Genomic DNA, 26488 nt, shown 5'->3' with positions numbered 1-26488 from the left:
CATAATTAAAAAATGGCATAAGTAACGCGATATGCGATAGTAGAAGCTTAATATTTTATATAGATTTACAAAAATAATGAAGTTAGAAAAAATCTCAGAGAAAATTTCACACTAGACGAACTATTTTGCATCGGGGCTCGTATTAGTTTATTATTAATTAATTAAACATCGGGAAAGAGGCCTATTCCCAGTAGTGGGATATTGCAGTCTGAAGCGATAATTAAACATCTTTTGTGAGACAAATGATCTAGTCATTAATATTATTTGAGTTCCTTTGTACTTTTTTTTTATTGGAAAAATATACAACTTATTTACATATAGCACGATAAAATATTAAATTTAATAAATGATATAATAGTATAAATGTCTATTTTATTACAGAAAACTCCTTAAAAACTCCATTTACCAATGTCAATTTAGAAATTAAAACAAAGTATTATAACTAAATTATTTAATAATTATTGTTTTATACATTAACAAAGAAAATTGATGTCACTGTAATTGATGCAAATGTAGTTGCAATGTTCATAACATGGTCTGAGAATGATCTTTAAAAAAAATGTTGACTAAGTAAGTTTAGGAATAAATTTTCATTGCTTTATATTGAATGTTATAAGTATAATTTAACAAGAGAAAAATCATTACTACATTACAGTTTTTTTTAATGTAAATCTATAGAAATAGTTAAATTTTTTTATAAGGGTTACAGAGTAATATTACGTATCAAGGACAAATGACGCTTTAACAATAAAATCTTTTATATTACACATTAAATTGTTAAGAAAATTAAATTAGATCCTAATTCACTTCGTTTTTATACTAAGCACGTTAAAGTTTTACAAAAGTTTCATACTATATTAGGACAACTAAATAAAACATGTCTCATCACACAAATAAATGTATTAATGAACCTCTTACAACAAATAATCTAACTCATATCTGATGAAATGATTATTTGGATCATTTTGTATCCTGGGATATCCGGCGACCAAAGCATCTTGACCTCCGATGTATAAAGTGTTATATATCTTCCAGTAAACATCGCGTACTTTCCTCGCAGGATGAAATAGACCCTGCCGATAAAAATAAATATATTAGTATTTCTCATAATATTGACTCACTATGTTACATGTAATATTAAAACACTTTAAAACTAACTTGTAGAGCATATTGAAGTATCTTGACAGGTCCAAGAGCAACTCTCATGCCCTCCACAGCATCCATAAAGGCTTGTACAAGATGGGGCGAAGTTTCAAATATGTTGGGCCAAACATGATTCAACAAGTGAATGAGAGCATCTTCACAACCAAAACCATAAACACCCAGCGCCATGTGCTTTATAGCTGCGCATGCAGTTTGTCGGTGAACAAGATCTCTGTAAAATTATAAAAATTACCACTTTATTATATGTTTAAAAGTTATAGAAATTCAACAAATAACAGAAAGTATAATATATATAACGACCGACGACTGAAAGACATAATTCGTAATTTACGTTAAAAAAAATTCAGTTCATAAATATTGTTTTTTTTTACTAATCAATGTAAACCTTGGTGACCAAGCTTAGCTCGGTATTTTTAGTAAATCGTGTTTCTTGGAAAGCATTATTTATAAAATATGACTATTTTTTTTACCCACAATGATAAAAAATATAAAAAATCAAAAATAAAAATAATTATTAAAAAATAATAATAATATTTTTCAATTTTACATACATTATTAAATAAAAAATAACGAGTGCAATTAGAAAAAAAGGAAAAGCAACAATCGACCGAGAATTTGAACCATGGTTTTTTCGATCGCGACCGGTCAATTTCCCACCTGAGCTATTATAACTTTACTGATAGTTGCGAAATTTACCTCCTATTCTAACAATATTTTTTCATTGTCTAAAAACTGGGATAAAACGACATTTCCTAAAAATAAATACTAGCTAGATTTATGTATCTCCCCCGAAATTCCCTGCATACTAAATTTCATGAAAATCGTTGGAGCCGTTTCCGAGATTCAGATTATATATATATATATATATATATATATACACATATATACATTTACATATATATATATATTCTATATACATATATATATATATATATATATTCTATTTTTTTGGAAGAGTCTTAAATAGTAAACAAATATGGCGTACTTTCGACCACAGATAATAGAGTAATATTGTAAGTATAGTAAAGTGATATAAAGAGCAAATGAATGAACAATATCAATAAGCCATAGACGAAAGTAAAATTCATTTTATATTCAAATATTTAACGCTTACATATTACTAAAATTGTTTCAAAACCTAATAATATATTGAATATTTTTTCCAAGAATTAGTAGAGGTACAGAATTACGAAAAAAAAAATATATATTAATCGAGCGCCGAGCATAAAAGGCAACAAATTTATATTTCATTTATGTCAAATGGTCGGTAAAAAAGACGTCAAAAATAAAATTTACAAAGAAATAGGGCCGCCTGTGTCTAGAGAAAAAAGTCGACCCTATTAGTATTATTGTCACATTATTTGTATTCACTATAAATATAAAGCCTTGCGCCGGCGACACACTGTAACATCTAAACAAAAGGATTGATAACACTGTTGCTCACGTAGCTCTCATTGGGTAATCCTAAGTCTCATACTAAAGTCCCACAAAATTTTCCTGTGAACTACAATAAACTTTTATGCCAATGCTATGTGCTTTTATATTATATTGGATAGCGTTAAAAATGTTCAGAGCAAAATTGATATTCAGAAATATTCATAATATAAAATAAAACCTTTACAATAAACACTAAAAAAGATTGACATTTATAATATTTTGTCAGCAATTTTTACACTCAACATAAAAAAAAAGTAACAATATCTAAAACATAATAACAAATCACTTTACGGTAACATTGTTTTATAACTTACTAACAAATTATGATTCGTGAAAATTTTAAATATAAGTAAAAAACACGGCCCATTTTATCGCTCATGCCGTTCATTCCCTTATACCCATTCACCTCTAAAAATATTATGACCACTTCCCTATTTGCGTCATAAATAATTGTGTTTGCAGGCAAACGAAGAAAAACCGACTTCAATTATATCGACAAGTAAAACAACGTAGGTAGACGACGAAAAAATAGTCAAGTAAATACGCATTATCAAAGATTACTCAAAAAGTTGTAATCAGATCTCGATGAAATTTAAGTGTGACCACATGATAAACATCGGCTTTCCATTAAATTAAAAATCATTAAAATCGTTACACCCAGTAAAAAGTTATGCGGATTTTCGAGAATTTCCCTCGATTTTTCTGGGATCCCATCATCAAATCCTGGTTTCCTTATCATGGTACCAAACTAGAGATATCTCCTTTCCAACAAAAAAAGAATTATCAAAATCGGTTCATAAACGACGGAGTTATCCCCGTACATACATAAAAAAAAAAATATATATATATATACGGTCGAATTGAGTAACCTCCTCCTTTTTTTGAAGATATTAAAATGTCATTTTCGAAAATATTAATTATCTGTACGCTCGAAATCCGTATTTTAATAATTTTTATGTGTTTAAAATGATAAATTGATATTTGTTTTTAGTGAAATAAATAGTAAATGGAGTTTTACAAGTGTCCGTAAGCTAATGTTCTGTAAAAGTGAGTGATAAATGCAGAAAAAACGAGAATTACGATTGACAGGGGTTTGTTTACCAAATACGACTCTTCCAAAAACACGGAATATATATACAAGAATTGCTCGTTTAATAGTATAAGATATGTACTTTACCTGTCCATAAGAGCATCTTCTAGTAATGGGCATACGGCGTAAATATAGTCCTTTCCCATTTCTCCAATATATTCAAACAAGAAAGATAACGATTTGAGAACGCCATTTTGTACATTTAACTCTGGCACTCTGTATTCATTCATAAGAGCTGGTAATACAGTGAAGGGTGAACATGTCTCCGCTACTATAGCAATGGCAACTGTTGTGCACACTCTGGAAATAAATACAAATTACCTAATTAAATACTGTTTAAAATTTAAAAAGAAATATGTGTATAAAATTGCAGAAATAATGAATCTATTTTATTTACCTGTTTTGACGCTCTTGTACTTTCAAATTATTAAGCAGTGTTGCCAAGACGTCGTGTGGACCAATCGCTTTAGCAATATAACCAAAAGTGTTGACTGTGGCTCGTCTAATAGCTTTTTTATGTGCCTTAAGGAGTTCAAGAAGTTCAAAACAAATTCTCATCCACTCCCTAGCAGATACAAACTCTGGGCCCCTGTCTGCTATACGCCCAACTAAGTCAATGCAATTCTCCTGCACTTTTTCATGTCTGTAAAGACATACAGATATTTAAGATGTTTTTTTTTTTTATATTGAGTTAGTTTAGATCTTTTTTTACAACTAGGCCGCCAAACAAGCGTTACAGCTCATGTGATGGTTAGCAATCACTGTAGCCTATAGACGCCTGCAACACAACAACCATCGCAAGCGCGTTGTCGACACTATCCTCAATCCCTTCCAGGAGCTGACCAGAGTTTTTTAGATTACTCAACACAGAAACACAACACTGCTTGAAAGCAGTATTATTTGGCTGTGATCTTCTATAAGGTAGAGGTATTGCACCAGTAGGCATGCTACAGATTTTGAGCTGGATATTTCCTGCTGTGCCCTACCTCAGTTAAATAAGTGTAGTGAATTTATTTATCAATATTTTGAATAATAATAATTTAAGAATTTATAGAACGAGATGACAAGTATAGATTTATTATGTTAATAAAATTACTTCTACATATTAACAGGCTGTTGCAGTACATACATACCTGTTTTTCAAAATTGGTGTCAATCTAGGTAAAAGATCTTTAATTGGTGGCGTCATTTTCGTCATACCAATTACATTAACGATTGCTTTCAAAGCACCCAAAATTGAACCAAGTACTTCTGGATATTCCTCACCCAAATATTCATAAAGTACCACACCTAAATGTCCCATAAGCTTTTCCTGCAAATAAAGTAGAACAGCTTGTTAGAAATGTAAAATTATTTAATGGTTTATTTCTCATATCATAAAATATTAAGATTTATCTGATTGTAACAAATAAGCAATACTGTTATCAATCCATATTTTCTCTTTCTATGCTTTTAGAAATTAAATATCCATCACCTCCTGGCAGGTTTTCATAACTACTGCAATCCGAGAGATGAGGTCAGCAGCCTGTTGTCGGACCTTTGCAGACTTGTTGTTCATGCGCCATAGGATAATACCGCAGATTTGGGGCAAGTACGGTTTTACACGCTTCCCTAGCTGATTTACTATTGTTCCAAATCCGTTTAACATCACGACATCCTAAAAAAATTAACAGTAAAATACGAAGCTCTTTAGGCACTCCTCACAACTTATCCCATAAAATCGAAAAAATCCTTTTTAATGTAAATTAATGTTAAAAAATAAAAATTGCATGTTTTTAGAATAAAAAAGGATATGGGTTCATAAGCCCGTGGATGTATATCACTTGTAAAAAAAAAAAAATATAAGTTAATGTTCAAATACATAAAAAAATCTCTTAAAACTTAGTAAAGTTATTGTAAGTAATAAAATTTCGAATAACCCACTCACCTCAGTTGTCTGTTCTTGGAATGCATACAGTATACCATCAATAAGGGCTTCTTCAAGTTTAGAGTCAATGTCAGCTGCGCCCAGATTAGCAAGAATCTTTTCTATAGATTCCATGACCATTTTTCTGTACTGTTCGTTATCGTCCTTGAGATCATCCACAATTCTGTTAATAATTTCTGATGCACCAACCTAAAAATAAAAATTTTACCAATCACACTACATTTTTCATCCTAGAGTTATAAGTCAAATTTAACACTAATAGTTTAGTGTTATTATTAAATAATGGTAAAATTCTATACATACTTTATTGGCTATTTCAACTGTAGTATCAACAAGTTGTCGGTAATTGCGTCGATCGAGTGCCATTCGATGATTCCAGAAGTGTTTGAAAAAGTGGGGTAAGATTTCATCCATAATATATTGCGGTTCAACACCATCCGTGCCACAACACTGTTTAACTACCTGCAAGAACATTTTAATGTATATAACATAAAAAAATATTCTCGATTTAATATTTTTATTGGATCGATTTTTATGTCTTCGAAAATTCAACAACACTACAACACTTCAAAGATATAAAAATAAAGACAATTAATTATTTTATTTATATTTAATAATTCATATGAATGAAAGAAAATGTCTTTGCATAATATGAAAATAATACACACCTTTAAGACGATCTTTTTCATCTCTTCGTCAGGAGACTGAAACTCACGAATTAAAATAAGCATCACTTCACGCGTATAATAGTTTGCATATTCAGCATCCATCAAAGGTATGAGATACCCAATGGCTTTAAGGAAGGCAGCTAAACCTTTACCACGATGAGTTCTAATACCCTTCCAAAGGGGCTTGAGAACTGAATCAAAGGATTCAATACCATATGGAGTAGCAGCTTCTGCGAGCGCGGCGCTGGCTAACGCAGTAATGGTTCGCACCTTTTGCTGCTCATCTACTAAGCCTGTTTAAATACAAATAAAAGTATGTTTTAAATGTCAAGAAAATGTAAATAGACTTAATTTATTTTAAATATAACGAAAAAAAGTATATATACATATATATATATATATATATATATATATATATATATATATATGTATATATCTAATATATAAAATTCTCGTGTCGCGGTGTTTGTAGTTAAACTCCTCCGAAATGGCTTGACCGATTCTCATGAAATTTTGTGCATATTGGGTAGGTCTGAGAATCGAAAAACATCTTTTTTTTTTTTTTTTTTTTTTTTTTTTCTATACAATACACACACGGTTGTCTGTTCCTAAAGTAAGCAACTAAATGCTTGTGTTATAGGTAACAGCCGACTGGTATATAGCTACATATATTTTTTTTTTTTTTTTCGATAAACATACTTATAAATAATACATATATAAATATATAAATAAATATTTATATTACACCCAGACTCGGGGTGGGAATCGAACCCACAACCCTCGGAGCAGAAAGCAGGGTCACTACAAACTGCGCCAACGGGCTAGTCAAACTATTTTTAATCCCCCTAAATGTTAAGGGTAGCCCACCCCATTTTTTTTTTAATTTTTAGGTAAATTATTTATTTATTTTTTATTATGATTTGGCGTTCAATTTTCACCCTTCTACCACCAACTTCTATTTTTAAATAGCGTTTAGCGGTAAGACAACGTTTGCCGAGTCAGCTAATTGCCTTATAAATTTATCTTTACATAAAAACAAATTGTTCTTTTAAAGTAGTGTATTAGTGTAGTAAGTGTATGATAATATATGTGATATAAAATACATCTATAGGCAAACATACCATGTTCAATAATTTCCACAAGTGATTTAAGATGAGGCAATATGGCGCATCCCATCAATATAGCAATCTGTTGCACTATTTTAATACCAGTGTGTCGTGCTTGCCATGATTTCTTTGATCTGCATACAGCTTTCAAAAATGGTAGCAAGGATGGAATACCTGTATATACAAAACAAAAAGTTATAAAATAAAAAGGCAAGATTTTTTTTTTTTTTTTTGTCAAAACCTATTTACCTAATGCAGATGCAACAACGGCGAAAGCCCTAGCGGTAGTGTTCCGCACATATTCATCAATATTGTCAATGTCAGGTCTCATAGTAGAGATCATAGTTGCCAGACCAGCTGCTTTAGCGAGATTCGAAATAATCTCACGTCCTTCAACACGGGCATAGTAATCTTCGTCAATCAAAAGAGGTTCTATCACAACTAATATCTGAAAAAAAAAATTGTTTTAAAACAAACAGAAGGAATGCAAAAACAGTTATTCTTACTACAGCTTCACTTACTTTGTGTACATAGGGACGAACCAAATCATCTAACTTGTATAGAATTCGATCAATGACTTTGACTAGTAGATGGCGTTCCTGATCTTCAAGTGTTGGGCTCATGAGCAAGGGGAGAATCTGATTAAAAAGAGGGCCAGCACCGAAGTCCCGAGCCTTGTCTGTTATTTGACGAAGAGCTGCTTTGCACATTGGCGGTGTGCCATTCTGTTAAAAAGAAAACAAAATTGAGACAACAATGAATAAACTGAATTCAACATTATTTATTAATTATACCATTAAGAGCCATTTCACAATTTTACGCTCTGCAAGTTTAGGTAAATTTGGTCGCATCGCGCGAGTCGTACGAGCCGCGCGATCTTTGTGCTAGTAAGTATAGTGTGACAACCAAAATACCATCTTGATCATTTTCTGATGTATAATAAAAATTATAACTATGGTATAAAATGTTTTTTACATAATTAATTTGTTAAAAATTTCAAGTATGTTATATAACAACAGTCAATAAATTTAAAATAAAAATAAAAAGTCAATTATATGAAACAAATTTTTTAAAATTGATTTAGTTTTTTCAGTTTACGAATGAATCTAATATTTACGATATGAATAAAATAGTATTTTATGACATCGACACCGACAAACATATTAATTAACAAATAACAAGACAAACAGATTGAAATGCCTATTTGTATTGATAATGTGAGAAAAGAAAATTAAATTATACATTTGTTTACAGAAATTATCATTATATTATTTTACAGTCATATTCGTTATATCGCACCCTTAATAAAATAATTGTGTTTGCTCGCAAACGAAAAAAAAACCGACTTCAATTACATCGAAGAGTAATACAACGTAGATCGACGAAAAAATAGTAATACTTTGTTCGTATTCCATATAACGCGACATTATAAAATTGTAGAATTATATAATGTTCTACTGTTATTTCTAACATTTTGTTAGCGATTGTAGGCAGAAATTTCATAAAAGGCCCGTCGTCGATTCGCGCGAAGCGCTGACATCGCTTATTACGGCGGGTTTTTTAGTTGAAGCGGATTTATATTGAATTACGGTTTATGTCTTTTTTATTAAAAATATGTAATGTTCATGTTTTCACACAGCTCCGATGCACGACTGGAGTTTACCCCTTCAGATCAACTGTCTAAATAGGCACAAAGAGGCTTACTAGTCTAAGAAATATATTATTACTATATCAAATTGTAAATAAATGAATGCAATAACGCCATCTATCGGAACCTAATTGCGTTATTAGAAAACGTCTGAACGCCATCTCTAACAAGGTCATTCGTTCAGTAGATTTTACTGTTCAATTTTTTCATTCCGGGGCCTTAAATGAAAATCGATTCTTAAGGAGAAAACTCCAAAAACAGTCAAGTAAATACGCTATATCAGATATAGCTCAAAAAGTTCGAGTCAAATCTCAATTATATTTAAATGGGACCACATGACAAGCACCACCTATCGATTAAAAAAAGAATCATCGATATCGGTCCACCCAGTAAAATAGTAATGAGGTTAATATAACGTTGGTCGACGTAAAATAGCCAATTAAATACCCAGTATTAGCGATAACTCAAAAATTAAAAGCTCAAATATATTTATAACGAATAAACTGCTACTCTCTACTCTAGTGGAATATTGTAATTTGATCGATAGTGAACGAAGTAATTTCATTACATTTTGATAGATGGCGTTGTGGCAAAGTATTGAACATGACCACAGTCGTCTTAACATCGTCATGTAAATACGTGTCATCAAAGATTACTCAAAAATTGCTCATTATATCTCAATCATATTTTAAACGGACGACATGACAAGTATTAGCTTTTGATTTATACAAAAAAGATCAAAATAAGTGCACCCAGTAAAAAGATATAACGTATAATACAACGTAGGGTGACGAAAAAACCGTCAAGTAAATACGCAATATTAGATATAACTCACAAATTACGAATCAAATCTCAATTAAATTTGAATGGGACCACGTGACGAATAGTAGCTTTTAATTTATATAAGAAACGTCAAAATCGGTGCACCCAGTAAAAAGTTATGAGGTATAATACAACGTAAGGTGACGAAAATAATGTCAAGTAAATACGCGTTATCAAAGATTAATCAAAAAGTAGTTATCAGATCTCGATAAAATTTATATGTGACCACATGATAAACATCAGCTTTCGATTAAAGTAAAAATTATCAAAATCGATACACCCAGTAAAAAGTTATTGCGGATTTTCAAGAGTTTCTCTCGATTTCTCTGGGATCCCATCATCAGATCCTGGTTTCCTTATCATGGTACCAAACTAGGGATATCCCCTTTCCAACAAAAAAAGAATTATCAAAATCGGTACACCCAGTAGAAAGTTATGTGGTATAATACAACGTAGGTCGACGAAAAAAGCGTCAAGTAAAAACGCATTATTAGATATAATTCGAAAAGTAGTTGTTAGATCTCAAATAAATTTAAATGGGACCAATCGGCACACACTACCTTTCGATTAAAACAAAATTTGTCGAAATCGGTCTACCTGGTCAAAAGTTCTGATGTAACATACATAAAAAAAAAAAAAAAAAAAAAATATACAGTCGAATTGAGAACCTCCTCCTTTTTTGGAAGTCGGTTAACAAAGATGTAACTCAAAAATCGCAACTTGTGGGAATTGGCGTTTGAAGTTTAGCACTGTTTCCGCATTGTATTTGATTAAAAATTACCAATTATTTGTAATGCTCTTAATGACTTTAACTATTGATATCAGTAGTTTAAAGTACAGAGATTAATAGAATAATAGAAAAACAACTGTGTTAAAGTCTATAATAGCTGTAAAATGGAGATGAAAAAAAAGTTCCGACTTAAATCTCTTTATGCCAAAAATTACTTAATATTTTAGGTAGTATTTCAAAAAAATTCTCTTTAGTATTAAAACATAACAAAAAGTTTTAAAAATAAATCACAATGTTTCGTTTTATGATTATTTAATTGTAATTATGACGTTGTATGTACTAATGCATCATTTTTTTATAAAACGAAAACTGAAATTTATCACCTTTTTTTTAAATTAAACAAATTTTTATTAATCATCTGATATTTATATAATTATCTCTTTATGGCTACAAATATTGTTTTTTAAACAAAAAAAAACTATACACTATTATAAGAATTAGGTACAATTAGTCACTAGTAAATATCTCCTAAAATCACAAATAATTACTAACCACAAATAATCTAATATATAAAATTCTCGTGTAGCGGTGTTTGTAGTTAAACTCCTCCGAAACGGCTAGACCGATTCACACGAAATTTTGTGTGCATATCGGGTAGGTCTGAGAATCGAACAACATCTATTTTTCATACCCCTAAGTTAAAGGGAGGGGGATTAAGGGATTTAATAACATATATGGCAAAACAACGTTTGCGGGGTCAGCTAGTAAATAGTATAAAAATCAGCAGTCTCTTCTTTCTTATATTGTCTATCATCTTGTTTTTGCTCATTGTTTGAATTATCATATGATACACATAGATCACACTGACCTTTTTTTGGTTGGTGAAACCCTAAGTTAAATACCGTCGGAATCAATATTTTCTGCACATTTGAATCGTCTCGCCATAAGACTCGACGAATTCCAACCACCAGAGCAGGTTGGGTTTCGAAATGGCTACAACACCATAGACCACATCCATACTGTTCGATAGATTATTCAAAAGACAGAGACATATAATCAGCCGCTGTGTATGGAATTTGTGGACTGCGAGAAAGCCTTCAACTGTGTCGAGACCTGGGCTGTCCTGGACTCTCTGCAGAGATGTCATATCGACTGGCGATATATCGTGGTACTGAGATGTATGTACGACGCAACGACGATGATCGTTCATGTCCAGGACCAGAGAACAAGACCTATTTCCCTGCGGCGTGGGGTAAGACAGCAAGATGTAATATCACCGAAACTGTTTACCACTGCGCTGGAGGATATCTTTAAGACCTTGAACAAGGCATCAATGTCAACGGTGAATACATCTCTCACCTTCGTTTCGCCGACTATATCGTCATCTTTGCGGATACGTTAGATGAGTTAGGCCAAATGCTAGCCGGTCTAAACAAGTCCTCCAGACGTGTCGTTCTCTGTATGAACTTGGACAAAACGAAAGTTATGTCTAACAACCAAGTTATACCGAGACAGGTATCGGTCGATGGTACCCTTCTCTAAGTTGTTCAGGATTATATTTACTTAGGCCATACTATCCAACTAGGCCGCAACAACTTTGAGAAGGAGGCCGATAGGAGGATTCGGTGGGGCTGGGCGGCATTTGGCAGGCTTCGTCGAGTCTTCACTTCGAAGATTCCGCAATGCTTGAAGGCAAAAGTCTTCGAGCAATACGTCCTGCCTGTGTTAACATACCGATCCGAGACATGGACACTGGCGAAGGGACTGGTCCACAAATATAAAGTCCCTCAACGTGCAATGGAACTGGCCATGCTTGGGGTTTCCCTCAAAGATAGGATTAGAAACGAGACTACCGCGGGAGAACGAAAGTAACCGATATAGCCCACAGAATTAGCAAGTTGAAGTGGCAGTGGGCTGGTCATCTGTAGCGCAGGACCGGCGGCTGTTGGAACAGACGCGTCCTGGAGTAGAGATCGCGTCTTGGCAAACACAGTGTGTGACGTCCTCTGGCCCGTTGGACCGACGATCTACCTAAGATTGCTGGTGTAAGCTGGATGAGGATTGCGGAAAACCGGGATGTCTAGCGCGAACTTGGGGAGGCCTATGTCCAGCAGTGTATTGCAATAGGCTGAACTGACTGACAAATGTTTGGTTTATTATTGCAGTCAGAGTCAGAAGAACTTTGATTTTCAAACATAAAATTTCTGCTGTTGACAGGCTTATTAAACAACGTATTAAAATCTACAGTGCATCGTCGTCACTCAGGTCAACGTCACTTAGATCTGTGTATTATACTGGAGAAATATTGTAACTGGCCACACTATTGTAATTTCGTCGCTCTCTCAGCTGAATTTGCTCATATTTTGCTCAGTATTTTGTGGTGAATTGGTGTAAGACGTCTTTTCTTCACAATCCGTTGTAACGTTTTGTGGGGCAGGGTTTTGGGTAGGCATTGAACTATTGGAGCTTGAAAAACTGGATGAAGATGAGCTAGAAGAGCTTGACGATGATGAGCTAGATGAATCGGAACTAGATGAAAATGATCTTGAAGACGAACTAGAAGACTGTAAATGGCTAGTATTATTTAGGTGTCATTTTTCTCGTCAACTCATAAGTGACAGTAAAATATTGAGTAGGTGTCATCATGGTCGTCAGCTCTGCAGTTACATTTTTGGGCTCTGGAGATATATGTATTTTGTTGATTTTCCTCTTCAACCTGATAACTTCTTTAGTCTAAAATAACAATAATTCATAACACTGTAGTATATTTTAAGGATGAATAATAATCATAATTATTTAACGTCAAAATAGCAGCATTGTTGAATGACGTTTTGCAATAAAAGAGTAACAATCATCCATCCATACGTCATCCTCATAAACTTTCACATTTATTATAGTAATCAGATGAAAAAAAAAATTATAACTTATTACACTATTATTATATTACTTAAAAAGCCGGTGGCGGGATAACCATCCAACTGCTGGCTTTGAAATACACAGGCCGAAGACGGGCAGCAGCGTCTTCGGAGCGACAAAGCCAGCCCTGCGGTCACCAACCCGCCTGCCCAGCGTGGTGACTACGGGCAAAACACATGAGTTCACGCCATTTTTGGCGAAAGCTTGTGGAGACCTATGTCCAGCAGTGGACTGTATAGGTTGTAATGATACACAATTATGTTTATCTTATAACTTTTACGCTCGATACGCTGTAACTCTTCATTGTGGTGTTCAGTTTCTGAATGTGGTATTAAACTTAAAAAAATTGTGAGCTCTAAGAGCATTTTCAAAACCTATACAAATAAGCACAACAGTTACAAGTTATTCTTAACTTTTACACGAAAAGGGAATTAATGTTGAAAGTTTTTACTTATCTTTCGTCATTCTAAATAATAAAAAGAAGTAAACAAAAGAGACTTTTATAAATAGCCTTATATATTACAATAAAGTGATACTTAACCAATTACTCCAACAACTAAGGCATATATTTCAATATAAAACTGAAATGTTAGGCGTTAACTTTGTAAAATTTGTCAATTTTTAAAACAAAACCGAAGTAAATCCAAATGTTACACATCATTATCAAATGCGTTTTCTGAGAGAATAAAGTATAACAAAAATCATCTTTTTATTTTAAATCCCTTTTAATCTAATATCGAATTATTTGAGGTTACTCAAAACATCAGCACTTCAATCTCCGCTCACTGCCGGTGCATCTCTGAATCACGCCACTTTATAAGAACTGACTTGTCAGTTCCAGTTGATAGAAAAGAGAGCAACAGTCGCGTATCTCTCTGTATATTATAGTTAAAACGCCGGAGTCGAAGTCTACCTATTCTTTACGCGACGAAGACGGGTTTTATTGTAAAATCTCCAAATCCACAAATTTTGAGTTACATCTTTGTTTTATTAAAGGTGCGATATGTTTATTTTATTTATATTTTATTATAAAAGTATCAAATGCGGTTTATCCGCTATAACAACAGGCCCTTGCCGCGTGTGAGCGAAAGAGACGGCTCCGCAGAATTTGGCGTGGACCTTACCTCTAAGAGCGCTAGCGCTCGACTGATTTACTGGGCTTGATGCGTGGTAAAATATACTATCTTTTTATTATTTAATATAAAATGTATTAAAAATGATTACATCTTTTAATTATTTTTTTTTGTATTCCTTAATGATGTAAGTTTACTTTGATGAAGATAGTTCGTTAAAATTTCTTAGTTTTCTAAGAAAAATATCGCTTTTAAAATTGTACTTATTTGGAAAATATTCGTAACTTTAAATTTTTTTTATCGTTTAATAGAGATACAAATGGAATAAAATTCTGCGATAGTGCGCAACAAAATTATATTCCACACATTATGATATTTTTTAAAAATGGTTTCAACGTAGAGGTTATTGAAAAGTAGGACTTCAAAGTATACATTGCGACCGTTTACCCGGGGAGGAGGCTGATGAAAAGGTTAATAATTTTATACACATAATATAAATCAAAATTCTGATCCGACTATGGACTACAACAAAGGTTGCTTTATTATATTTCAAGAATATAAATTACATTACTGCATCCAACACTGAGATTAACGACGTCAAAATACACTCGCGTGCAACTGAATCGACTCAAGCCGTATATTGGTATAAAAGTTCGATTTTTAGGAAAATGGCTTATCCGATTTTCTTGTTTTTTTTCGTTTGAAAGCCTAATCTTTTCTCTTAATAAATGTTATCCTAATGAGAAAAATCGGTTGAGTATTTATTGATAAAATTTAATTTGACAGAAATGCATAAAAAATGAAGAAAAATGAAAACAACAACATAATGAATAAAAAAAATATTTATGATAGAAGTAAAGAAAATTAAAATTTTCAATACTTTTTATTGCCTTCTCTAGCTTTTATAACGGCTTGCATGCGATTTTTCATTGATTTTATCACTTTTTTGATAAAATCTTGAGGTATCGTATTCCATTCTTCCTCTAGCGTAGTTTTGAGCTCGACGATGCTTGATGGAGCCGTATCTCTAGCTCGCACCCTCCGTTTGAGCTCATCCCATAAATGCTCAATGTAATTCAGATCAGAACTGAGGGCTGGCCACATCATCGTCCCAATTTGCACTTCTTGAAGATACTGGCGAGTAACACTTGCTGTATGGCACCGAGCATTATCATGCATCAATAGAAAATCTTCTCGTATGTACCCTGCATAAGGTACAACATGATCGAGGAGAATGTTTTCCACGTACTTTTGTGCTGTTAGACCACCACTCCGACCACCACCAGGCACGAAAACAAGCTCGGTCTTCCCTTCATATGATATTCCACCCCACATCGTGACTGAACCACCGCCATATGATACTGTTTCAGCGAAACAGCATTGCGAGAACTGTTCCCCTGGACGCCTGTATACTCGGTCTCTTCTGTCATTGCCATGGAGACACATTCTGCTCTCGTCAGTGAACAGGATGGAGCTCCATTGCTCAATAGTCCAATTGAGGTGTTCACGAGTAAATTAAAGTCGGGCTTGACGGTGAGCAGCGGTCGGTTTCGGGCCTCTGGCTAGCCGTTTAGGAGTTAAATTGGATTTCTTCAGCCGTCTTCTAATTGGCCACTGACTGACAGCCACTCCTCGAACCCTTCTGAGCTCCTGTTGCACATCAACGCCCGTGAGATAACGATTTCTCAACGAAGTTGAGACAATGAAGCGGTCGTCCGTCTCAGATGTGCTCTGGTATCTATTGGTTTGTGGTCTCCGAACAAAGCCACCAGTCTCTTGAAACCTTCTGTATACTCGTGAAACAGCTGATTGGCTCATGTTAAGTTTACGAGCGACATGCCTTGGATTATGGCCCGCTTGCAACAAACCTACAACTTGGACCGCTGCTTCTGAGGTAGTGTCCATTGGATCGTGATTAAAATACTGGGAATTTAAGGAGATGTGTACCTGTCAACGTCTGACGAGTGATTGATAAGAAATATGAGTCACGTGCGCTTTTATACATGATTTAGTCTCGCAACTCATGAGTACCGCAACGAGTAATTTCTGTAACGCTCATGTTTGACCGTATTTATTTAAAAAGTTTTTTCATTGTTTATTTGAAAATGGCTATATTTATGAAAAAAAAATATAAGTGTTTGGAATAAAAAAACTTTTACGAAAATAGGATAAGCCATTTTCCGAAAAATCAAACTTATATACCAATATACGGCTTGAGTCGATTCAGTTGCACGCGAGTGTATTACAATTTCGCGGATTGTTACCGATTTTTGTGCAATGGCTCTTAAGGTATGGCACAGCACGCAGAGGTAGCAAGTCTGGGGTAATACCTCAACCTTACAGAAGATCTCAAGTAATGTCGTGTTCCTATGGTAAGGTTGCCAGAGCTCCTGAGTCAGAGTTGGATTGGCAAAGCTCATGCGATGCTTCTGATGTCGCAAGCGTCTATATAAGCTATTATGCCGACCTAGTTAGAGAAAAAAAAATTTAGATTTTCAATCATATGTAATTGTGATTACTTACTTTAATTTTGAGCAGCAATTTCATGATTTTCCTCTCCTTTAACTCCTCCGGCGAGAGGGAGTCCTCGTCGACGTCTACGAGCAGTTTGTCGAAGTACTGAGCGTCCTCGGGCTTCATGAAGGGCAGCTGCTGACTGCCCTTGGGCTGCGGGTCCAACAGCCGCGCCGCCGCCGCGGCGGACCCTCCCACTTCCTCCGTCTGCATGAAAAAGCCGATTGGGGTACCCGCCAAAGGCGTGGGCGTTGCGGTCAGCTTACGAGCCGGGGTCCGAATAGGAACATAACCTGGGCAACAACATATAATATTAGAAACGCAATCGTATGCCGTCGAATTGATCTCTATGATAGTTTGCATATGGCATGCTTCATTTAAATGAACAAAACGGCTACTGAGGTATTAAAATACATTCTGGCTGTCTATCCGACGGCATGACTGTAAAGCCTTGTCATCATTTATCTGAAAGAAAAATTCTTTATTAAAAATTGATTCTATTTTATTTTAATTCAACACATGTATCACGACTGACACCATTACACCTATGTAGATCCGTTGGATTGAAGTTGGCATTTAATACATGTGTCCTGAAACTAAAGTTATGATAAATTACTAAGAGTTTACCTGTGCCTTTTTTGATATTTTTTCAGTATAAAGAACAAAATAAAATGATCAAAATCATATAACTCAAATTGACATCAACTTACCAGCTGGCGGTGGCAAAACCTTGTACCCGGGTGGGAACATGGCATCAAGTTCTTCATCTGTATATGGTCTATTGCGTTCATCTATTTCTTTTTCCCAGCGGTAAGCTTGAAGTTGCTCTGGAGTCATAGCGGCTATGTGTCCTGGAGTCGGAGTGGCCATTGCCATTGCCTTCACTCCCACTGGTGTCGACTATAAGAAAAATTACTTACATTAATATTTTTTGTTTCAATGATTATCTACTGGACGCTTTTTATACAATTTTGAGAAAATTTACTGTACCAAAGTTCCATCTCTAATAGTCACAATATATCTTTGGATTCAGATTAAAATTTACAATGATAAGAAAGAGTACTTACACCACCAGGTGTGAATATGGGCGTGTGCGGCGTGGGGGTCGCGTGTGAGGGCGTGGCATGTGAGGGGGTCGCGTGCGAAGGCGTGGCGTGCGACGGGGTGGGCGTGGCCGCGGCCGGAGTGGCCCCCGGCGTCTCGTCCCAGCGCGAGCGACGCTTCGTGCCTGGAGTCGGGGTTTCTTGTATTGTGTCAACGCCTGCACCGCGGTCTGTTCGAGGTGTTTCGGCCCATCCGCTCGCATGGCCGGGAGTTTCTGCGTTTAAAAAAATGATTAAACAACTATGAATTATTAAACTAAAACTTATTACTAGGTAACTAACAGCGATGCGTTCCAAACTGCGTAATATATGGTGCCGGTTATTCAAAGTATAATTGATTTTAACGAAACTAAAGATGATCATATTCTAGATCTAAAACAACTGAGCGTGACTGTAATGAGATGTTAGTTTATAAGTTAAGATTAAAGAAACTAAAATTACTACACCCACAAATGTGATTCTGTGACAAACTCCATCATAACAAATTTAAACAATATTAAAGTATAAAGAACCCTTCTTATGGGAGCCCAGCTGGTACTTATTTCCTTCCTTCATTACAGACTTAATTATAATTTTATCCTTTCAACCAATTTCATTTTTGTTACCAGTATGTCATGTCACTATTTGGTGTCCTAACTATTGCTTTTGTATATCTCTTTAATGCTTGTCTAGATAAAATGAAAACCAAGTTTAATTAAAGTCTAGCATTATTACTTCAATAAATTGTCAAATAATGGGATGAAGTAAATGTGCGGTGACCCACCTCGGTCGGTCTTGGGCGTCTCGTCCCAGCGGTTGCGGCGCGAGGCGTGGTGCGCGGGCGTGTCGCGGCCCGGCGTGGCGTGGCCGGGCGTGAGGTGCGCGGGCGTGGCGTCCCACACGCGCGCCGACGGCGTCGCTCCCGGCGTCTCTCCGCCGCGCCCGCCGCCGCCGGGCGTCTCTTCCCAGGCTCCACGCTGCACACAAAATTATACAAAAATTACTTAGTAATTAAATGAAATTCGTGACGTTTCTAAGTTGACATTAAATTCATTTTCACGACTATCAATTGGAAATTTTTTGAGTTTGCTCATTAAGTAAAAGTAATGTTGAGGTCACTAATGCTGAAAGTGAAGTTTCACGCACTTATAAAAGTTTATGTAAAATGTAGATACAAAAGTATACCAGCATTTACTGTACCAATACAAATAGCAAATGCCAATTTATGTTTTGATTTTAGACTTTTATTATTTTAATAAATTATAATTTAATTAATCTAGAAAAGGGAAAGCCCATTTCAGGCCCACAGTGGACAAGTGTCTAAAGAAGACTTACTTTGTCCAGAAAACTACCATAAAGAGACATGATTTTTGATAAAATTTAAATAAGCGCCACTACAATCAGTAATGTTTCAATAAAAAAGGGATTTTTTTGATAAATATAACAAAGTTGAGGTGAAATATTGCCCGAAGATAAAATATCTTTACTATCGTCTACGTACTACGTCAATCGATCTGAATATCGATTTATTAACAAATAAAATAAACTCGGATTAAGTAAAAACAGCGAGCCGCTATTGGTAATTCTATATAGAACTAGCTGTGCTCGCGGCTTCGCCTGCGTTGAAATTAGTGTGTCACAAAGTGTTTCCGGCAAACTTCCAGTGAAACTCACATCAAAATCGGCTTAGCCGTTCCGTAAACCTTCCTCTTGCCAAAGGTGACGCCCTGTCTCCAATGGTTAAACCGCATGAAAATCCGTTCAGTAGATTTTGAGCGAATCGATCACATACACTTTTGGGACTTTGTTTTATAATTCACTAACTGTTGCCTGCGACTACGTCCGGCTGGTTATGAAGATATGCATTACTATTAAGACGATTAACGCAAATTATTTTTTGATTGAGTAACTTTTTAAAAGGCACAATTTAGTATAATTTAATAGTTATTTTTATAAAACCTCTCTATACACCACCTTTTTAGTTTTATTTTCAGGCTGTATATGTTTCATACAAACTATCAACCCCAATTAAACCCCCTTCTATAATCTACCTCCCTGTCAAATTTTATCTTTGTCCAACCTGGATAGATAGACCATCCAGCGGTTTTTGAGTTCTCGTGATGAGTGAGTTAGTGACCTTTCTCTTTTATATATATAGATTACGATGCATTATTTGGACACCTCCTCACCATCTATAGAGTATATATTTTAAATTTCAAGTCTCTTACTTCAAAAACATAAGACTTTCATACAAACTTCCGACCCCCGTTTTATCCCCTTAGGGGTCGAGTTTCGTAAAATCAGTTCTTAGCGGATGTCTATGCTCTATAAGGAACCTACCTGCTAAATTTCAAGTTTGTAGCTATTATAGTTCCGGAGATTTCGTGATGAGTGAATCAATCTACCATCCCCCGTCTTAACCCCAAAATGGAGTTGCTTTCTAAAGATACATTATTTGGACACCTTTTCACCATCTAAAGATCGAACATTTTAAATTTCAAGTCTCTTACTTCAAAAACATAGGACTTTCATACAAACTTCCAACCCCCGTTTTATCCCCTTAAGGTGTGGAGTTTCGTAAAATTTATTCTTAGCAGTAGTTTACGCCCTATAAGAAACCTATCTGCCAAATTTCAAGTTTGTAGCTGTTATAGTTTCGGAGATTTCGTGATGAGTGAGTAAACCTACCATCCCCCGTTTTAACCCCAAAAGGGAGTTGATTTCTAAAGATACATTATTTGGTCACCTTTCTACCGTCTATAGAGCATACATTTAAAATTTCAAGTCTCTTACTTCAAAAAGATAAAACTTTCATACAAACTTCCAACCTCCGTTTTATCCCCTTAGGGGTCGAGTTTCGTAAAATCCGTTCTTAGCGAATGTCTACGTTCTAGAAGGAACCTACTTGTCAAATTTCAAGTTTGTGGGTGTTATAGTTTTGGAGATTTCGTGATGAGACCTTTCGCTTGTATATAATGTATAGATGTATAGATGTATAGATATAGATTATAGATTAACTAAAAAAAACATTTATTATAAAACCAATGTGTACGTTTGTTACTTTATTCAGTAAAGATTTAAAAAAACAATCGTCTATCGATTATTTTTATTTAATAACCGATTTATCAATTTTTTTTTTTGTGACAAGTGGCAACACTGAGGACTGATATGACATTTTTCAAACTAATGAAATATGATTCTGTTGGCTGTTCGCTTGTTGCTTGTGCTCAATGAGGATGCGTTTTGTATATTAAAAAAATAAATAATGATTTTGTTGGCAGAGATGCAATTGAATTATATTATTGCAATTGCATAGTAGGGAAACGCACGGTATATAAGATAATAAATACGTAGTATAAATGTTATACCCAACCTATAATGGTTAAAAGATACTGTTGAAAAAAATCTCTTTTATCTCAAAATGCACCAGAACTTTTTTGTCAAACTTAATAAGCTATATTTGAAACACACCTGTCGTTATACTCAATATCTTATTATTATAAATTATTGAAAAACTCGGAAAAGGCCTTGAATTATCTTTCTTTCATGCACATTTTAATAATATATAAAATAGCCAAAAAGTTAAAAAAAAAAAAAAATCTACAATAATGGCGCCATTTTCTTTTCCCAGATATCTAATGCTGTTAAGAGTTTAGAGAACTCAATTTTTAAACGATTTTTTGATGTTCAGATTGGGCCTGAGACACTATGGAGAGTGGGCATTCCCCATTTTATCTCTTCGAACTCCCCTTTGTGTGTGATTCTAAGGATGCATTATTTTTAACCTGTGTTACTTTAGATTCTTAACCTTAACTTAATCTTTGGTCACTTAAATAATTTTATAAAAATTTTATACTTAGTTGTTAATTTTTTCTTTTTCTTCAATTATCTATACTTGAATCCATACCTCATAATACAATTTTATATTTTTTAATTGATACATAGTCAATATATTGAAAAAAGAAGAGCAGTAACCATAAATGCTTTTTTTTTGTTTCTGTTTAATGCACTTTATTGTGCAATAAAGTATTTTTACGAACACACAAAAAAACTAGCGCCATCTAGCGGCAACCGTTGAAACCACACAAAGACAAAGACCGCATGAAACTCTCTACTCAATACTAGATGGCTTAGAGGAACTACTGTGGAACTTTATAGATGTATAGTCTCGAAAATCGGGTACATGCGCGAACTTTCCAGAATGGTCTGGGCCTCGTCTCGGCCGATATAAATAGCCGCAGGGAGGCGAGCAAGTTCAATTGAGTTTCAGCGATCTTCGAAGCGACTTGAAAGTGAAAACTAGTGATCAAGAGTGGTACCAGCGAAACCTACGACATTGGCTACGACTTAGGACATCGTTAGTGCTTAGTGTTGGACCTAGTGCTAGTGAATAAAGTGTCCAAAAGAGTCAGCAGGTCTTTCTCTCCAAATCCTTCGAACGCTAACACGTAACAACTGGTGTCGGAAGTGAGATTTGGAGATGCCATTGACTCCGAGAGAAGACTTCAAGGAGGGCGTCAGGACAAGGGCACGAGCTGCGGAGGCCACAGCCACTAGGGACCAAGCTCCGGCCACCGTGGGCCAAGCCCCGCCCACTGACTCCGCCTATCATGTCCCGCCCACTGACCACACCCCCAGGCCCCGCCTAATCGGACTCAGGCCCCGCCTACTCGGGCTCAGGCCCGCCCACTTTGTCTCAAGCCCCGCCCACTGGATCCGCCCACTAGCGACACCGTAGCTTCTACAGACCCTCAAGTGGCTCTTCAATTAGGAAGTTTAATTAAATTAATGGAGCTGCAAAGGGCTGAAATTTGTATTGCTTTGCAAGAATTACAAGAGCAAACGAGTTTCAAATTGCAAGAATCACAAGAGCAACAAAAAGAGCTCCAAGAAAAAACGCTTTGGGCTATAAAAGATATTAGTGATGCGGTGACTAAGCTTCGAAAAGATGTCGACGTAGTGGAAGAACGAGTTAGCGGGTTACGATTGGATGTTGAAAATGTGAAAACCGGCCTCACTGAACTACAGAAGAAAGTAGTGCGCCCTGAAACTGTCTAGTGGAAGTACCGGAGTGGCGATTACTTCGTATACCTATATTATAAAAGATAGTACAAATAAAACTATGAGTGTATCATTTGTGTAAAAATATATACCTCATTTTCCCAAGAGGGAGTAGCCTGTGAACTGGGTGTTGCTGTGACAACTGTTTTTTTAACTGTTGGTGTATCTTCTGAACTCTGATCCCATCTGCCTTTACGCTTGGCTGCAGCAGGTTTAGCTGCTTCTCCATTTGATTGTGGCACTGGTTTCAATGTACCTTCCCTAGCTCTTTCTAACAATTTTTTTCTTAACTGTAACATAAAACAATTGTTTAAAACTATTTACAGTAAATATTAACAACTACAATGTTTTGTTCATATGATAATGAGATGAGAAAAATCTAATATTCTTCTAAAAGCTATGAAAAATGTTTAAAATTTAACTTACTTCTGTTTCTTCAGCTCTAAGGTACTGCTCTTTCATAATTTCAGTGTAAGTACGTGAGCCTACATCTGGAGTTTTACCACCTGAAAAAAAAGCATACATTTCATATGGATAACACTATTTTATGTGATTTAAAAAGCTATTTATAATAAAACTGTAAGGGTAATGCTACAAACATTATATATTTGATATTTAAATGTTTTATTTTAGCTCTTTGTGTTTTGTATATATAGAATTATAGATTACTAAATAATTTAATTGTTTAAAAAATATTAGACAATAACTTATTGTATATTATAATCTTATATTAAGCTATCAACTCACAAATGTTACAATATAATATTATGCAATTCTTAAATTAAAATCGTATATGTTAAATATACCTTCAGCAAATGGATCAGAACGCTCAGGAGATATAATCATCCGACGCCTCTTCTGACGATACTCATCTTCTCTGTCAGCAATAGTGGGTCTCCTCTTGTCAGCAAAGGGATCATAATCTTTGTCACTCTAAAATCATGAAAGAAGACAGTAATATGGTGAAGGTATATACTACTATTAGGATAAAGTGGATATATTATGCTGAATATGTCAGACACTACAAAGAAAGGAGATATACATGTTTCATAGTAACAATTATGTAGTAAGGCTGTTATAGATATGGCATTTAGGATATATATTGGATATGGGTTCAGAAACAGTTACAGATATTAAATAAATTCTGATTATTCCTATCCTAGTTTAGTAATAGAGATTTTACTGAATGTATGCTGTTATTTTTTTCTATTTATTTAAGTATAATGATGGATTATTAATTTTTTTATTGAACTTGTAAGTTAGCCATTAAGATTAAACATCAATTTTTTAAAACAATTATTGTATGTTTTAAACAATAATTGTGTTTGCTCGCAAACGAAAAAAAAACCGACTTCAATTACATCGACGAGTAATACAACGTAGATCGACGAAAAAATAGTCAAGTAACAACGCATTATCAAAGATTACTCAAAAAGTATTTATCAGATCTCGATGAAATTTAAATGTGACCACATGATAAACTTCGGCTTTCGATTAAATTAAAAATCATTAAAATCGGTAAACCGAATAAAGTTATTGCGGATTTTCAAGAGGTTCCCTCGATTTCTCTGGGATCCCATCATCAGATCCTGATTTCCTTATCGAAAAAAGCGTCAAGTAAAAACGCATTATTAGATATAGCTCGAAAAGTAGTGGTTAGATCTCAAATAAATTTAAATGGGACCAATTGGCACACACCACCTTTCGATTAAAAGAAAATTTGTCGAAATCGCTCCACCGAGTCAAAAGTTCTGACTTGCAACATACATAAAAAAAAAAAAAAAAAATAAAAAAAAAATACAGTCGAATTGAGAACCTCCTCCTTTTTTGGAAGTCGGTTAAAAAAATGACATTTAGATTGGGAAATAATTAATTACTTGAGCCTATCGCAGTCCACAGCTGGACATAGGCCTCCCCAAGTTCGCGCCAAACATTATGGCACGAATTCATGTATTTTGCCCACAGTCACCACACTGGGCAGACGGTTTGGTGACCGCAGGGCTGGCTTTGTCGTACCGAAGACTTTGCAGCCCGTCTTCTGACTGTATATTTGAAATCCAGCAGTTGGATGGTTATACCGCCATTGGTCGGCTTTATAAGTTACAAGGTGGTAGTGGAACTACGTTATCCCTTAAGTCACCTCTTACAACACCCACAGGAAGAGAGGGGGCTGTATTCTTTACTGCCATAACCACACAGATCGGCAAGTTATAAGGGTAAATTTAAAATTAACTCCACAGATATGGTTCTAATTTAAATAGGACCACACTACAAACACCACATTTGGATTAATAAAAAAATCATCAAAATCTATACACCCAGTAAATATTTCTTCTAACACGTGCATTTTATTTTAATTTGAATAATTTAAAACAAAGTAACTCTCAAAACAATTTTCACACATCTAGTAAGTTGCATATATTTTGCTTTTAATTTTTTTTTTTCACGTATATATCAATTTAATAAAGTATGACGAAACGTAGTGTGAGACAGATGTCAATAAAAAAAATTGGGCAGAACAACAGAAAAATAAAATGAAGAGGAATGCACCTATTAAACTTACTTGAGCTATGTCATTAAGTAGAGAAGCTGGAGCTGTATAGCCAGGTCTCTTTTGCGATATAGGCACGTTCTCCACATCTTCGTCTTCAACCTCATCATTTGCGGCGATGGATGTCACATAGCCGTCGTACCTGGATTTGCCTACTTGTCCAGCATTATCATAAATGTCATTATCATAGTATGTTTCACCCAACGACACTCCTTTTCCTGAACCATTTTCAGGGAGCTCATTTTTTTTCGATTGTATCTCTCGTATTTGTGCTTCTATGGCTGTAACACATAATGAACTTATTTACACACACGAAACTACTGTATATAATTTAGACAAAAACATAATACTATTGTCAGCATTATAATACGTTGTGAGTAAATTTTTGATATTAAAGTTTCTTTATCATTTTCGTTAGCGTATATTATCAATGTAGTGAAAGTAATTTATTTATAACAACAAAAATTGTTTTAAAAGGCAAAATGGCTGTATTTAAAGTTGTGTAACAGGAGTTTAAATGACTACCTTCATGAGTCCTAGGTATTTTATCCATTATTTCAGTATCATTGAAAAAACAACTATACCGAGTTGTTTTATACTACTTATCAATAACACACTTCAAGTACCACGTTAAAATTTCTCAATTTTACAATTAATCAACGAGCCAACCACACCAACAACTCGCATCATAGAATACAC

The 26488-nt window shown here is 34.7% G+C and overlaps 1 protein-coding gene across 1 annotated transcript; it reads right to left on the bottom strand.

Moving 5' to 3' along the window:
- Positions 1-436: 436 nt before the first annotated feature.
- LOC123653536 (splicing factor 3B subunit 1) lies at positions 437-26488 on the bottom strand. The gene is made up of 21 exons (XM_045589524.1): positions 26315-26488; positions 25802-26070; positions 24045-24171; positions 23665-23744; positions 23331-23528; positions 18962-19154; positions 18163-18413; positions 17806-17995; positions 17105-17388; positions 7914-8117; positions 7642-7840; positions 7408-7566; positions 6287-6579; positions 5922-6080; positions 5619-5807; positions 5166-5348; positions 4825-5003; positions 4089-4334; positions 3779-3991; positions 1159-1375; positions 437-1073 (listed from the first exon to the last, which is right to left on the bottom strand). Exons 1-21 carry the CDS (start codon positions 26340-26342, stop codon positions 915-917), a joined length of 4020 nt encoding a protein of 1339 aa, XP_045445480.1. The 5' UTR covers positions 26343-26488; the 3' UTR covers positions 437-914.

This window comes from Melitaea cinxia, chromosome 5 (genome assembly GCF_905220565.1).
Source record: "Melitaea cinxia chromosome 5, ilMelCinx1.1, whole genome shotgun sequence".
NCBI lineage: Eukaryota > Metazoa > Arthropoda > Insecta > Lepidoptera > Nymphalidae > Melitaea > Melitaea cinxia.
The sequence above is the reverse complement of the archived record's forward strand: the minus strand, read 5'-3'. Positions and strand labels throughout refer to the sequence as shown.